The sequence below is a fragment of the Typopeltis vanoorti genome, chromosome 9 (genome assembly GCF_054136105.1).
Source record: "Typopeltis vanoorti isolate ZY-2024b chromosome 9, IOZ_Tvanoo_1.0, whole genome shotgun sequence".
NCBI lineage: Eukaryota > Metazoa > Arthropoda > Arachnida > Uropygi > Thelyphonidae > Typopeltis > Typopeltis vanoorti.
Genome location: NC_143557.1, coordinates 143361188 through 143378602, shown reverse-complemented (window position 1 = coordinate 143378602; position 17415 = coordinate 143361188). Strand labels below are relative to the sequence as shown.

At 35.9% G+C, this 17415-nt stretch overlaps 1 protein-coding gene across 5 annotated transcripts in view; it reads left to right on the top strand.

The window, feature by feature from the left end:
• The window catches only part of sbm (L-type amino acid transporter sobremesa), a 196265-nt gene that overhangs the window by 105761 nt on the left and 73089 nt on the right, over positions 1 to 17415 (top strand). For 3 of the 5 annotated variants that reach the window (XM_090398362.1, XM_090398360.1, XM_090398363.1), the window contains 4 exons: positions 3189 to 3389; positions 3619 to 3720; positions 8127 to 8387; positions 17034 to 17159. In XM_090398362.1, coding sequence (XP_090254488.1) covers positions 3189 to 3389; positions 3619 to 3720; positions 8127 to 8387; positions 17034 to 17159 — 690 coding nt within the window. Of the gene's footprint in view, positions 1 to 3188; positions 3390 to 3618; positions 3721 to 5420; positions 5664 to 8126; positions 8388 to 17033; positions 17160 to 17415 lie in introns of all 5 variants that reach the window. The other 2 variants (XM_090398365.1, XM_090398364.1) reach the window with 1 other exon arrangement.

Here is a 17415-nt window from a genome sequence, read left to right as displayed (position 1 = left end):
ATCAAACACACAACGGAACCATGTTTACGTGTTCCGAGAACGTGTGCAATAGCGTGAAAAATCAACGAAGCACTGCGACTGAATGGTGAAATGATCGCATCCGCTTCCGCTTCCCCACTAGTTTGAAATCGGATCCCTTGACCGATTCGTTTTGAGTCACCCCGTATAAATAAAATCAATTTGCACCTTGAGTGGATGCGTTTCGCTTTAAAAGGTCCGACAGGCTACGGATGACCATCGCCGTTGGAGTTCACATCACGGATCAATGACTAGAGTTACTAAAGAAACGTGGATTAAGGAATCAGTATTATCAGAATGCTTCTGATAATACTGCTGGTATTATCAGAAGCAAATATAAGCGTAATATATTTCATTATTGTAATATTTTTGGAACATTACATGAACAACTACGCGTGTCTCAGGTTCTTTATCGATTTTTGAAAAGTCAAAGTGGAGGTGCGAAACCAAGGCGCCTGTTAAAGAAAATACAAATCAACGTGAAGAAATATTTACTGAAAGCTTGCATAGTAGAATCTCCACGAACACTGAAATGCCATAACTTCAGTTTTTAAGGTTGCTCTCTGTAAATTGTTCTGCCGTTCTGTTTTTTACACACTTCTTTGTAACGGAGTAAGTGCTTGAAAGTCAGTACTGTATGGAAATTCGTTTTTTTAGTACTCATTTTCGCTTAACCACCTGAAGTCGTGCCGGTATTTCAAAACCCTGAAAGGCACTCTTACGTGCGAGAACGATAAGGAATGACAAAAGAAAGCACTTCCATTCAGCATACCGCATTTCTCGGATCATCTTCTTCGACGAATTTATAAACGAGGTAGTTCGCAGTCTGTCACTGAATTCCAAGAAGATGCGTCTGGAAACCTGCAGGGTGCCTACCGTAGAAACAAAGGTCAGTCTTCATCTCGCTTTGACTTCCGAGAACATCTTCCGACAGATTTAAAGCTAATAAGAAACGCTCTCAGTTGCGTAATGCTGTAACAGGAGTTCCGTAAGTTGGACATCCCCGAACGCCTCAGAGCAACAATGAGACGCGTAGTTGTTAATGGGTCGCATCTCAACACGACTCCGTGACCACCCACTGGAATTCCCGGTAAGCATAACAACGGATAAAACAGGAACGGAACAGCTCTTGGAGAAGAGAAAGATGAGATGCCAGCCTCTGTTTCGTGAAATGGTGGAGTTGACTGAACTCGTACGAAGTGGAGATTAAAGTTCAGGTAAACAGAAGAACCATAAAATAGGAGGGAGGATGGTTTTCTTAGAATTTATGCTACCGCGGATGACGAGACGTTTTCCTGCAGGGTTAATAATTCAATCGAATCCTCTGTTTCTTGCGAGTCAAACGCTTTCGAAAATCTTCACTGAAAGCCATACTTCTAATACGCGGACGATTTTTTATATCATTTGGCTGCACAGTTCTGGAATAAAGCGTTAAATTCATCTTGGTTTTAAAAATAATGTTTCAAGATCAAGCTATTATGCACAATGTGCAGAAAATTACACACTCCCAAACAATAATCTTGAAACATTATTTTTTAACTTACGTCAAATCATCCCGTCATCCTTCACAAAAGCGTGGTATTATCGAGGTAGTGAGTCAAACAAGTGATATCGTACGACACACCAGAAAGACAACTGTCATTACTAACTACTATGTTTTACCAAAATAATTTCAACAAACTGTTAATTGGAATTTCTAATAAATAAGCTATTATTAAGCACCCTCACAAAAGCCGGAGTATATTAATACTGCGACGCTAAATAATCTGGCATATGAAAAACCATTAACAGGTTTTCATATTTGTACTATCCACAAATGTCTGACAATTTCAAAGCATCTGAAGGAGAATTAAAGTGAAAACGGAACAGCGTTTCCTCCCTGAGATAAACCTGTTAACTGGTGAAATTAGGTTGATAGGAATTACAGCAGAAGCTACTAATGCTATCAAACCAACAGTTATATGTCTGCTACTAATTATAACCGTTCTCCTTAGGATATGCCTATTTTTACTGGATAAAAAGAATTCCAATATCTGTGAGGAGGAGGGAACCTATTTTCTGCACGTGACGGGCTAACTAGCAATAAGTAGTAGCATATTTTAAACTACATCAAGAGATTTATATCACATATAAACTTCTCGATGTAGTGAAGTTTCTATACCTCTTCTGTGCATACGTACACGCACATATGCTATAGAAATGTGGGGCACACGAGGTGCACTCTAAAGTCCCCATCCTTTGAGCTACATTGTCATCTCAAAGAGCAAAAAGACACAAACAGGCCACCTTTAGGGAGTACAAGATCATTTTGAGCTTGCTAAAAAACTACTGCACTGAAATGACATTTGTCAGTTTAAGCACAAAGCAAAAAACTGTTAAAACAATAATCGATTCCGATTTTAAGAATTCTTAAGTATACCTAATAAATACATAATGGATTTATAAATGTACCTATTGGCTCGTTTTTTACCTTTTAACACGTGAATAGAAAGTAGATGGTACTGGTTACTGAAAGATGCGAATGTAATCTGCGGGTACAGAAATGTTGCTAATCCATATCCTAAAGAAAATTTTTTCGTCCTCTTTGATATGCTCGTTCCACAAATGCTCGCATGTAATAGAAGATGATGCACATTTTCAATTATATTACTTTTCTATTATAGTCGCTCTGTTCAAGAACTGATTGAAATGCCCAATCAGTTCTTGAATCATCCCATTCAAGCAAAAGATTTTGGAAACACTAGATTTTTGCTAAGCTCCAAACCACTTTTTCTTATAGTCAAAAACTGCGTGCTTGGTAACCAAAGAACTTTTCAGATGTCCAAGCTGAAGGGTAAAAAACAGAGCGGCGTCACAACTGAGGCTTACGACTACAATCCAGAAACAAAGATTCACTTCTTTGGTGTCTTAAAGATACTGGCAGATTATAGACGCAAATATGGAATTCGAAAAGACTTCAGTGATACATTTAAGCACAGAAAAAGAGTTACATTATTTAATTGGGAAAGCTATATTCCTGTTTAATGGTTAAAAATAACATTTAGACATTTCTGATACCGGATTATAAATAAGCGATGAAAATCCTTCGCTAAATTAAAAGTTTAGGATTTCAATTCCAGCTTCGGTATTTCTTGAACTTGTAATTTAATATTTTTTCTTTTCTTTTCCAGTATCTCACATGGATTCCAACTCCCACATGACCACCAGATTTCCCACGTCTCAATCAGCAGCTAGCGCCCTATCAGACTTGCCACTGAAATCTGCTGCAACCAATGGTGACCACGATGATTCCCCAGAGGTAGATGGCATTAAGCTGAAACGGAGAGTGGGCCTCGTCAGCGGGGTGGCCTTGATTGTTGGAACCATGATAGGTAAGGAGGATAGTCTCTAAAGTTATTATTAGCCGTGATCTTCGTCAATTCGCGTTTCTGGATTAATGACACGAGTCATTTTCTATTTAAATATCTGGCAAGTTATTATTAAGGCGAGTTATAATTAAACCTATCAATGTAACTTTTGGATTTTTTTCTGAATTCATCTTCTTCCTTAGAAGCCCATATTCTGAAATTCCAAAACTGTTTTTCATAATTTATTTTTTAGGGTCCGGTATTTTTGTTTCCCCAAAGGGCGTTTTGTTAAGAACAGGATCTGTAGCCATGAGCTTAATCGTTTGGTCTGCCTGTGGGATCCTGTCTCTCCTGGGTAAGTACAATATCCTCATTTGGATGTGTTCCGGATTTGTCGTCCCCGTAATGGCCACATCTTTCATTGACCTTTATTTCATTAAACATTTTTACATGATTTTAAATTGCAACTCTTGAAATAATGCACTGAATATTTTCTTCCATTAGATCCTAAAAATCGTTGGGAGAGGGGGGCGACTGCAAAATAAGTTGTGATACTGCTCTGCTGTTATCACGAGTCTGCTGGTCGTGCAACTGGGGGGAGGGGGAGGGAAGCAAAGTTACGATGAGATATAATGTGGAGGAAAGCGATGGAAAATGTAAGAAAAATTATCACTCCATACATGCCACTCCCAAATACTGAAAAAATTTAAACAGAAAAATTGAAAACAAATGAGAAATGCGAAATAAATCAAAAACAGGAAATCACATAAAAGAAGCAGAAAAATGAGGTATAGTACTAAACATGAGGATAGAAAAAAAAGATCCAGCAGAATGTAGAGAAGCAATCAGAAATAACTATATGAACTCAGATTTTAAAAAAAATGGCAGGAAGTTAGAATTCGGAAAGCGACCTTCTAAACAAAGCAACCAAGTACCCTTGAAAGCTTTGGAATGGGCCCTTTAGAATTTTCATAGGAATTCCGAATGTAGAGTTTGCGATACAGAAGTTAAGTCACTGAATTGTGATCAAAGATGCACATGGTAAAATAAGTCAAAGCAAAATATCAAAACAGAATTGTGGAAGGATAATCAGTTTTTGAATTATTCCTAGAAAGTTCTATAACTGAAGAATTGAATTATGCTTATCTCATTCGTCTAATAAACAAAAACGGAAGTATATCTCTGTGGCATAAATAGAAGTTTAAAATCTCTGACAACAGAAGAGTTACATATACACACAAAGCAATAATAATAAAGGAATAAAATAAAATAAAAATAAGAATGGAGTCACATCCGGGTCCTCTCCAAGCATAGAGACAATGTCTTGAAGTTCCATGGATCTTCAAGACAGTTATTATCTCAACTACAAAATTCACATAACAAAATCTACGTAAGATTGTATTGTCGAATTAATAATATCTGAAGTTGCAATAGACCAAAGCATGTAAAATTAATTTATAATTAGTTGAATATCTGAAACATGCACAGTGAGTTTCGTGAGATTTATTTAGACCTTTTAGCACCATTAGGACCATTAGTAATAAAATGTCTCCATTTGATTATTGACTAATTATATATCATTTTTGTTTTGCTGTAATAGAAAATTATTTTATTGTAATGTGCAAACTTCTAGATTCGTAAGAAAGATAAAAGTACTGTACGTATACTTGTATATTACAAAAAAAAAAAAGAAAAAAAATTCTACATTTTATTTTGTAGACATGTTGTTAGAGCAGGGTATTTATTTATCAGCGAGCAGTGATAAATACTCATATGTTTATAATAAATAGTTGGAAAAGCCCAAAAGGAAAATCCTTCTTCATTTGAATCGCGCTTTTTTTTGTTATTTTGATTACTTCCCTCAAATACTAACAGATTGAATTAGTTTCTAAGTTCTCAATACAGAAGTTCGTAAATTTTAACTGCTGTCTGTAATAAATGCTGTTATGTTTGTTTTGTTTTTTTCATATACTGCTCTTAAACTAACTTTGGGACTTTTCTTCTCTCTTCTTTCCTAACTTCCTCCCCATTTTCTTTACTCCCCTGTTAAACCAGGGGCGTTGTGCTATGCCGAGCTGGGCACGATGATTACCAAGTCTGGGGCAGAATACTCCTATATGCTGGAATCCTTCGGCCCGTTGTCTGCTTTCCTCTTCTCCTGGGTGTCGGTATTCGTTCTGAAGCCCTCTATGTTGGCGATTATCTGCCTCAGCCTCGGAGAGTACATAGTGGAACCTCTGTCCACGGGATGCGATCCCAATCCTTTGCTGGTGAAACTAGTTGCAGCGATATCTATAGGTAAGTATACCTTGTGTGTGTGTGTGATGGCCCATCTTTTTGCACCTTTGTAGCCTTAAACTCTAAATGAAAATTATCTAAGAAGGAAACTCGCTCAAATATAAGTGAAGGAATGCCCGTATTTATCCGGAAAACAAATTTCTTGAGCTCCACTCGGAAATGGAGGCATACAATATACAGCACAATGCATGATTAGCCAGTGCAGCTGAAATCTTCATTCATGAAGTGAGGCAGCAAAGGATGCTGACAATAAATCTAGATCTATCTGAAAAAGAAAGAAAGTAAGAGAATGAAATCGCTTTCAGCTAGGTCAAGAAGGTGTAAACAGAAACTTTCAGATAGATGCAGCATTTTAAACATGCATGAGAATGCAATTAAGTCAATGTAAAAATGCTACTTTTCTGTAATTCCCTTCAAAATTTTCCAGTTATTTTTTTCTCACATTTTTACTTCCTCATAAATCCATCTGTCTGTCCGATGATTGCAATGGTTAATTTTATTCCTTTAATTCTCTCTTTGTCTTTCCATCGAATCTTTTTCACTTTTTCAAGAAGTAAAGTGCCATCTTCACTTCTCCGTTACTTCGGAGAAATAGCATGAAAATGCTCCAGCTATGGAAGTCTTCGATTATGAAAAAAGGGGTCAATGTTTTGAGATCTTCACTGCACTTGAAAAAAAAAAAAAAAAACGTGCGCGACAAACAGCCGGAAGTATTTCGGAGATAACTACGAGTATGTTGTCATGGAGGAGGACTGATATTTATAGTATTATCCAACAAAAAAGCAAGCCATTCGTATATTTAAAACAATAATGATCAATTTTTTGTGATTTGAAAAGATATATTCAGTTCTTCGTCAAACAAGAAATCGATTGCTTTGTGAGAAAGCATCATACTGGGTCTGAAACACTTCAGCCTTCGCTTTGCATCAACGGTCTCGTCGATCGTAACGAGAAAATCGAGTTACAGTTTCACGTGAGTCAGAAACCACAATGCAAATTTACACCGGAGTTTCACAAGTTTTTCAATCCCTATAACACTTTAAGAACTGCACGGACAGTTCTGAAACGTCCTGCGGAAACAGTTCTAGACAATAACCAAAGGAACATCTTATGAGTACCTAAGAGGAAAAATCTGCTTCTTGTATATATGAGTAATTTTATGAAATGTGGAGTAGCTGATAGACCGAAGAACACTATTCATATTTGCTTTAAGCCAAAAAAGCAAATATGAATTGAACGAAAAGTGGCGGTGATCGATAAATTACTGCTAGAGTTTCAACAGAGTTTGACTACACTAATGGAATTATAGATGCGGTTCAGATGAACAGTGGATGTAATTGCGGCAGAATTAAGAAAGCAATCGAGTGTCGTAAAAGAGAGAGGAGCATTATTAATAAATTTGATTGTGTTCTCTATTCATAGACCTATTTAAGGAGGTTTTCAAGGGAACTTCCCCAAGCGGGATTGATATTCCATGGTGACTGAAGGATTTGAGATTTATGAAGGAAGTAGTTATTCAAGTAAGAAGCCGAGACTGGAATAGAAAAGAAAACGTGAGCTTTCTGAATGATCAAGCAGATATACTGTATATATGTAGATGTGATATGTTTATGGCAAGTGAAGTTCGGAGTTATTCGACGAACGGAAATATCTCTTTGATAGAGGACCTGAGTCATATGAATAATGGAATCAGATGAAAGTATCTTATTTTCGAGAAATGTGGCATGATTCAGCTTGAGAGGAATTGAAGACAACTAACGTTATATTTTCTTCTTCGCCTTTCTTGAAGAATGCGTTGGGATTCGTTATTGGGTCAGATGCACGTATGCGTAACTTTAGCACACAGCTCTACCACTGGATGTAAAAACACTTTGGGATTCCGATTTCTTAAATCAGTTATCTTTGCAATACTATACCAAGTGAGTGAGTGAACCACGCTTAAGCCTGTTACGACACATAATCGTTACCAGTGTTTCACCAGAAGTGCTCCTCCCGATTAACAGAAACCGGCCGTTAAACACGCAATCAAGAAATGTGATTCACCTCGTTGCTTCAGTTTCTTCTGCTATAATTCTAAACAGCTTACCCAATCTGATGTGCACTTCGTTCCAAAAGAAATCGAATAATGGTGCCTTCTTCCCCTCTCATTGATGCAAATGCACAATTTGGTGTCGAATGGTTCGCGTTCACTGACTTCTGTTTTTTTTTTTTTTCTTATTCGTTTCATTTCTTCAAACAATTTCTCCCTAAAGCCTTTCATTTAATTATCCCAGTCTTTGCTTATTTCATTTTCTTCGCTCTATGGTACTACAGTTGCTGCACTAAACCCTTCACTTCCTCAGACAAGAAGATACTAACGAGAAGCCTCTTTGGTGATAGTCTACTTTTTCTCCGCCTGTCTATTAACTTTCACAGAAATTCACATCAAGATCGACTCTAAGACGTTTTCTCCGACATTTGCAGGAGCTTTGAGTTACGCGGAACTCGGGACGTTGGTGCCGCTTTCTGGAGGCGAGTACGCCTACCTTCTTGCAGCTTTCGGCAAAGCAGGCAAAGGCGGGCCAATCCCCGCTTTCCTGTTTTGTTGGACTTTAGTCCTCGTGTTAAAACCATCATCATTAGCAGTGCTATCCCTGAGCTGTGCTGAGTACATCGTCGAGGCTTTGGCCATTCCCTCTTCCTCACCGGTCATTCCTAAGAAGATAATCGGTGTCTTATGCCTGAGTGAGTTCCTAACTTTGTAATAATTTCAAACTTAAGTTTTTAAAAATTGATAAGGTTCAACCAAGGTGGCGTCGATTAAATATAATATAGCTGCAATTGATGCTGCCGTGGGATATAGTTTGGAACGTATTCGGAATACTATTAAATTTTAGCAACGCATCCCTAAATTTTTGTTTCATGAGCAAGGGATAGAATTTTTTCAGACATAAGTATAAAATTTTTTTTCCTTCTACAAAACAGGCAAATCTGTTCATTCTACACATACCGCCCAATGAATTAGAAACCCTTATGCAGGTATACGTAAACATCACGCACGCAGCGTATGTGCAAAACACCTGGTCACGTGCATCACCACGTGTTCTAGACCACCATGTAAGACTGCAGCTGATCAGTAATAGTCAAAAATGTTGATCACAATGGGAAAAACGAAGGAGTTCGATAATGGACTTATTGTAGATGTCCATCTAGCTGGAGCTGCGATTCTGAAAACAGCAGAGCTGACCGTTTTTTCAAAATCTGAGATATGCCTGGTGTTTAATCAGTGGAAAAACAGTCCACATTGCTTCTCTAAGAGACGTAACTGTCCTAAGACAGTCTGTCAGGAACGAAATCGTCATCTCACAGTGTACCTATTATCGCATGATCAAGTCTTCACTAATGTCATGACTTAATCGTGCCATAGTACGTGCACTTCTTGAAGATATTTCGTAAAATTACCTGACCTGTCTTTTTATAGAATTATGTGAGTTGCATACTAGAATATGCTGAGAACCAAATACGCAACAGAGTTCAAGAAAAGTATGTCTTAGGTGCGTAAGCATCTAATACATTCGTTTCGTCCATTTGTAATATCACTTCTCCTTTCTGGCTGGATGGTTTCATTCAAATTCAGGTATAGTATTTGGAATCATCCTTACAGCCATTTGTCGAGCAATTTCAATTTTTGGTTCGAATAATTTGCAGGATCAAAATGATCCCCGAAGGGGGCAAAACGTTTCAAAAGTGCATAACAATAAGTCTGCTCTGATTGGATGAAATTTCATTTGTTTCAGTAATGAATTATCGTGAGTGGGTATAATTAAAAGAATTATAAAAACAGAGGAAAACTCACAAAAACACTTTATTAAAGTAGACTTTTTGCCTAAGCATCATAGGCATTGTCAGTAGAAGATCGCAGAAAGGCAATTAAGCAATAACAGCCACCTGAGTAGCTAATGTGGATAATTGAAAACGTCCAAATCGACAATAAATTCCTAACTTAAAAAATTACACACACACACGCACAAATAAATAAATAATGTTAGAAAAGATGAGCAGATTTAAAAAGTGTTATCTCCCTTAAAGGGGGATAGCCACAGACCATCGGATCTGTTTAAGTTATGACAATGAAATAAGTTTTCATACATTTCTTTATAAAGACATTCTATGCGGAAACGACTTTTATGACGGACGCTTGTCTTGTTCTAGTAAAATCTATATTTATTGTCGATAGCATGCTCCGCTAGTCCAGACTGTTCAGGTTCATGGTATTTAATATAATACGTATGTTCTTCTAGGAAAAAAAATTATTGTTTGCCCAACAACAACGACAAAAAAAACAAAAAACCAAAAAACATATTCGATGGTCTACGTCTATCCCCTTTATGGAGAATAGTACGTTTTTAGATCTGCTAACCTTTCCTTAAATTAAAACTAAAACTTAAATTTTAATTTTTAAGTTTTAATTTTTAAACTTGAAATTATATATATTTAAAGAGAATTGAATATATATATATATATATATATATATTTATTTATTTATTTATTTATTTTTTTTATTTTTTTTTTTTAAGTAAGAAAATTAATGATCTTTTTAGTTATCGTATATTAGCTACTCAGGTGGCGCTTTTTAGAATTGCCTGTTAGTGTTTAATTGCCTTTCTGCAATCTTATACTGACGATACCTATGATGCTTGGGCGAAAATTCTACGTTAATAACAAAGTTTTTTACGTGAGTTTCCTCCGTTTTTATAATTCTTTTAATTAATGAAATTTCATAAAATTTAGAACTAAGGAAGGAATGCATAAGACGTGCCCATAAAGTTCAGGTTTGGCTTCAGTCGATCCCTTTTATTAGCAAAACGATTCGAACTGATAATTTATTCCCTAGCTGAATGGAAACTTTGATGAATTTTGGTATTTAGCATTTCTATTAATATCTTTCGTGATATTTTTGTCTCTAACTATTCAATAATTTTATTCATAAATGCACTCCTTTTTACGATCGTCTTTGATTTAATATTAATTTCTAATTAGATGTAAATTAGATAAAGATATTTCATTTACATTGAAATATTCTCATTAACGAAAAAACTTATTAGGTATTGATTTTCAGCACACCTAAATATACATGAAATGCAGTTTTATTATCCAACAATCTTAAAGCGAACAGAACTGTCTAAGATTCAGGCAAGTCAGTACGTGATTGAGAAATAAAGATTGTAAGAATTTTTAAACAAAAGTCACCTCAAATGTGATCGCCCTGGAAGATACTGCATTTATCACTCGAAGATTACATCAGTGACTTGCCTTTGAAACATATAGAAAGAAAGTGTTTAATTAAATTTAAGTTGATTTATTCTGGAAGCACCGTTCGCCTTAGCTCCATGTTCCTTTGTATATCAAAGCTAGTAAAATGTTTTTGCTCATTTCAGCTCATCGTCATCGATGATGCAATCTGGTTACCACAAGACGCAAAGAACCTTTATAAAGGCAAACTGAAGGTGATTAAGTTAGTTTACAGAGCAATTTTCTAATAGCTATCTCAGGCTTAAGACCTTTGTTTGAGCTTTTAGGTTATGGCTGAAGAAACTAAGGCTATGAGACTAGTGCATTATTATGTCTGTTAGTCGTGTGTTCTTCTGGGTTTGTCTGTTTTGGAGGATGAATGAACACAAGTTTTCGGTAGGATCAAATATTGAGTCAAATTTCTCTTTGCTAATTACGAAGAAGCTGAATAGACTGTCAGTCAACTTCGAGATGATCTTAACAAACTGGAAGAGTACACATAAAAGTGCAGTCCAATATTAAATGTGAACAAGTGAAAATATATGCACTTTAGTGAGGTGATATTTGATGGATAGAAGTTGAATAGATAGGTTTTATAAAGAGTTAAGAAACACGAATATGCGTATTTCTGTATATTCGTTGGTAGGAATTCGGGAATCGTACCAGTAAGACAAGCAATAAAGCTCATCGGATTGTAAGATTCGAAACGTTTTATTTGTAAGGCAAAAGAGATTAGGAACCGCCGTTATATAAGTCAGGCCAATACTGGATTAAGGCTTCGAAGATTACTCGCAAATGCATTTAATGGATGCTAAGAGTATCAAAGTATTCAGAGAACATTCATTAAGGTTGCGGACTGCAGTATTTAGAATCTATCGGTTACTTGATACATGAGACTTTTTATTTCTTGGAGGAAACGGATATGAGATTTTAATTGCAGTTTACGAATTCGTGAATGGCATAGAAAGTATAAGAGAGAAAGCAGCGTATTTTTGAACTAGGTTCTGTTAGAAGGCATAATACGAAAGCTAGCTTAGGGAAGGATTACAATTCATGATTTTTAAAGTCAGGAATATGTCAAATAACGATTCAACAACAGGTTACAGAAACGGCGAATTTAATGTAGCACTAAGATATGTTAATTCAAAATTTAGGAGCAATGCGCATCTAATTCAGAGTTAATTTGTGTTTACATTTCTTATTTCAACACTGATTTAGTCAGTCTCGCGATTTCGTTCATTAAAGTTTCCTTTTCGCAAACATAAACATGTACTGTAATTTGTGAAATTCATGAGTTCATAGCCGTGCTATCCTAGATGGATGAATTCTCCTTGTAGAAATCCGATAATAAATAATAATAACGATAATAATTGTGAGGCCTTCTAAAGTGGATATAACCAACGGTCTTCGAAGGTCAGTGTTCGATCCTGACTGTTGAAATAGGGAAATTGATGATCAGCAGACTGGAACATGGAGAAGCAAGAAATGAAAGAATTTATAAAGAAAATATGAATTTTAATAAAAGAAGGGGATAAATAAATGAACAGAATAGTGGAGGAATAAAAGCAGAATTTCTGATTTACGCCAAGAATTTCGGTCAAATTCTTGGCGTAAATCTTCGAAATATTTCCTTGTAAGAAAGATCGATGCTGCCTTGGTTTATCCTATTTTGCTTCAAGTTCCTTGTAAAAGTGTAATTAATTATAAAATATGAATTTTATTAAGCATTTACGTGTTTATCACCAGTTATATCTTTAGCATTGTAAGATCAGCTGGACAGGAGGAAGCAGTGTCATGCATGTGTGACGTCAAAAGTTCTGGTTTTTGTCTCGATGTTACTTCTAAATAAAGAAAAAACCAGTCTCCTAGAAATATTTTTATAAAGAAATATTGTTCGTCAGTGATCGAATATTTCAGTGAAGTGATGCGTTATGCCCGTAGGTCGGTTTACTTTAACTGCGGAAATTGGTAAACATCCATCTTCAAATGGATGTTTACTCTCCGAATTCCCACAACGACAATTGTCAGTTTTCATGAGGACGCTAGTCAAAACAAGCTGTCTCCCTACGGTTGGTCAGATTTAAAATGAGTGTTCGCTTTTGTCCTAGGCATGCATGTCAAAAAGCCAGGAATTACTGAGAGAGAGAGAGAGAGAGAGAGAGAGAGAGAGAGAGAGAGAGAGAGAGAGAGAGAGAGAGAGAGAGAGAGAGAGAGAGAGATGAACTTCTTTAAAGCCATGAACAATAATTTGATATACGGGATGGGCAATTCACTCACAATTACATATCATGCTGGGCTTGTCAAAAATGATCGCTATTAAGAGAAGACATAAAATTGATCAAGTTACTCAAGATTATCTCGGCAAAGATTTGTAATAGTAATCTCAAGCATGAAAATTTAAAAATAAATCCTTTAACACCTTTTATTCCGAAAGGAAGTAAGCAGAGCTCTTTTACGGCCTAACGTTTTGAAGACAAATTGGCAGTCAGTCTTCTCTACCTGTCAGCATTTAGTGATAGCTCACTTCATTTTGGCGACCCAAAATCCTAACATACAGTAGACGGACAATATCTGTACACTGTCCAACTGCAATTCCATGATTAATTATTAAATATGAATTTTATTAAGCATTTACGTGTTTATCACCAGCTATACCTTTAGTATTGTAAAATCATATATATGTATGATGATCATATATATATATGTGATGTGTATATATATCATGAGGGTTGGAGGTGACTGTTGATCTGGAAAAACAACTCACCATCAAAAGTGATTTATTTAGCTATTATTATTTATTACGTGCTGCATTTGGTGAGAAACAAGACAGAACTGAATTTTAGTTTGTACTGAAGTGGTCTTCTATACATTAAAGAGTGGCATGGACTGATGGAAAGCTTTTACTGTGCGAGCACCACAAGAATGGTCAAATGGAGAAGAATGAATCAGATCATCAAAACAATCGTGGACTGGATTTGTCAGCAACGATCTGATGGGAGAAACGGCTACGGACAAAAAATGTAGCCCTGAGATAAAACAAACATTATTGCGAAATTCTGGAGATAGAAGCCCGTTCAAATATGAGCCGCACTAAGCGGCAGTACTTATTTAGAGGAAGTACTTTCAAAAGCTGAAGAGAAACCATAAGATGAGAGCGTGCTAAGAAGGCTGCTTCATTGCTAAATTCTTTTAATGCTCGGAAAAAGTCACGGGAATGATTCGAGATGTGGAATTTAGCATTTTGGAAGCCAATACTGAAAACTTCCGTAATTAGGATTAATGTTCATTTATCTATTTCTAGAAAGAATATTGGTTTATCAAAGGGCTACGTTGAGTAACCATACGATAATCCTACTATAGTCGATTGTAATTGGCACTTTCAATATGTGAGTGCACACTGAGTGAGTGAGGGCTAATAGGTTTTGTTAATGTGCGAAAGAGTATTTACTATTAGATGAGAGGTTCGGTACTCACTTCCACTAAGTTCTAGGCTTAACGCATCCGTCACACTCAATATGGCTGCCTGCTTCACCCGAGAATCTAATTAAAGAAAGCCGCATGCAGGGTAACTATGGAAACTCGAGAGATTACAAAAGGCTTCCCACAGTTTACCTGACAAACTGGAAACAAACTCCAACGGATGCGTGGGAATCTACGACCTAGTTTCCACAGACTTATTATTAGGTTCTCCACGTGAAGGAAAATTGTATGCATGTCTCTAGAAAAGCGAATATCGGTGATAAAACAAAGTGACGTTACACGCGATGGCAATGTCTGAATCTTAAGTTTCAGCAATTAAAGAAAAATATTAATAATGGATATTTTAATTTAAAATAAACGTTGATATTTATTATTTTGGATGTTTATTCATATTCTCGTAAATGAAACTTTATAAGATGTTTTGTTAATTATGTTCGAATGATTGCTTTTGGAGTCCGTTGCTACGTGTTATGCCAATTCTATACATTGCACTCGACCTGAACAGTCATGTGATAAAACTTCACTGAATGTTAGTGATCAGCATTGAGCGTGTGAATATTTAGAGTGGAATCACTGGTAACCCATAGTATAGTTAGTGTTGTGGGTTAGTATTTAGTGCTACATCTGTATAAATGCATACTGAAAGTTAAAAAGAAATACACCACCTTCGCTTCGATTCTGAATGATTCACTGAATAATATCATACCTAAGGAAAATGAAATGACCATTCAGTCCTTCCATTAGCTACAAAAGCCGTTTAATGAAATGCTTGAGTCAAGAAACGTAGGCACTGGATATTATTATTTATTATGGTAATATGGAATATTTCCGTATAAAAATATTAATATTTTCTTATGCTTCGATGAGGTATTCCGGCACCATCAATGTGAATATTTACGCTAGTTATAAACAAATGGAATTAAATAAATTCCATTCGACACAATTCGATCAATTTGATACAATAAACTAGCGCTAGTGATTTGATTTCATTCTATTCTATTTAATGTACTCACACGGAAGTATTTTGGAGCTGGCTGTCAATTATTTAACGCTCGCTTGCTTCCACATCTTGAGATGTCGCCTAAACTTACACTTTGACAATCATTATTGTCTTGTCTTGAGACTTCGGTTTTTTTTTTAATAAATGGTCGTGATTAAATTTACATATATGTAGTACTCTTGATTTATTAAATGACATTTTGTATATTTGTAAAAATAGAGTGTTGGCTGGAACTGATTTGCAATACGAAGGTCGCCTTTGTAATTTTTGATTTGTATTGAAATATTGTCCTCATCTGAGCAAAGATAATTCACTTACTCCCACCCTCCCAGTTGCTTGTCCACGTTTCAGCAGACTATTCTGAAATAAATACGAAACTAAATTAATACGAAAATAACTGGCAGTGGCGATGATGTTAAACTCCTGCGATTTGCGGTATTTGCAAGCAATGTTTTGGTTTCTCTAAGTTCCAACGCTACTCCTGACAGAAAAGTAGAGATTCACAGGAGATCAACATTCGACTGCAGAAAGTTATTCATCATAACCAGTGAAATTAAAAAGGATGTAGAACAAACAGAAAAATAAAACGTTTGCCGGTCTGAATGGCTGAGTGATTAGCCACGCCCATCTCCAACAGGTTGCGGCCTGGAATCTTACCGTGGACATGGAATTTGTCTTTAGGAGGGAAGCGAATAAGACCACCGTCCCGCTTATAGGAGGCCTAAATAGCGTTAAAAAATTCCATGTTTGGTCGGTAAACCAAGATATATGTAAAAAATATACATAAAATATCTTTAGGCCATTCACGTTACTAGTGTTCAAGTTTACAAAGTCACATGAAAAGTAGTACTATGGGGGAGAATCGTTCTTCTTAATAGTTTTGATCCTAAAGAATTTTTAGAAAGAAAGAAATTTCATTTATTTTATTGTTAACAGGCAGTGCTTTAGAATTGGCAAAAACAACTAGCAACCAGTGTTATTTTATTTATTTGTGTAATTTTCACTACTTTTAAAATTAAAAGAAATTATTATTGAAAATGGGAAATATTTTAAAATACAAAAGTTGCAGAAGTCTTTCTGCATTTCCTCCTTTTCTTTTCTTTTCTTTTCTTTTCTTTTCCTTTCTTACTTTTCATTTCACTTTTTTTTTTTGTATTCCTGTTTCCTTGATGTTGCAACCATAAAGGGTAACATGCTTTATTTTTTATTTTTTTTTGTAATTCATGAGTGAGTGTGTGTTATCTGCTTCCATTTTAGTAGAGTAGCTAATAAAAGTGTGTGTGTGTGTGTGTGTGTGTGTGTGTGTGTGTGTGTGTGTGTGTGTGTGTGTGTCCTTTCCGTTGAAAATGCTGTGGATCTATCAATTAACATCTGTGCAATAGTCAAATGTTATTCTTAACGTGGAAAGATTTTTGCAACTTTAACTTAAAAAATATATAATTAATGCTATTTAGTGTTTATTTTTCATATTTGGCCTAGAAAAGCAATTTTAATATTCCAAAAATTAGAAAGTCTAAAATAGCTATTTAGTGGTAGGGGGTTGGTATCCCAACATGCCATTCGTATTTTGTTCGGCAGTTGGAGCCGACCTAGTAGTGCCTCTCTCTTCCGTGCCACAGGCACCATCACCTTCATCAACTGCTACAGTGTGAAGCTGGCCACCCGCATCCAGAACATCTTCACTGCCGCCAAGCTCCTGGCCATCGCTATCATTATCGTCGGGGGAATGATCAAGCTCGCTCAGGGTAAGAGACCTTATTTTCTTCTCAGTGTTCTGTATTGTCTCAAGAGTACAGATCTTCTCTATGATTGCAGCACTTAAGGGAGCTTTGAAAAATTAACGCAACATTAAAAAAATTTGTTTTAATTGTTCCATAATTTGGTCTTTTTTCTGGGGAAGCTCTGTACGCTATATAACTATATGATGTAATAACTAGTTAGAGTTGCATAAATAACACTAACTAAATGATTAATTCTAATTTTATTAGCTTTCTAAGCAAG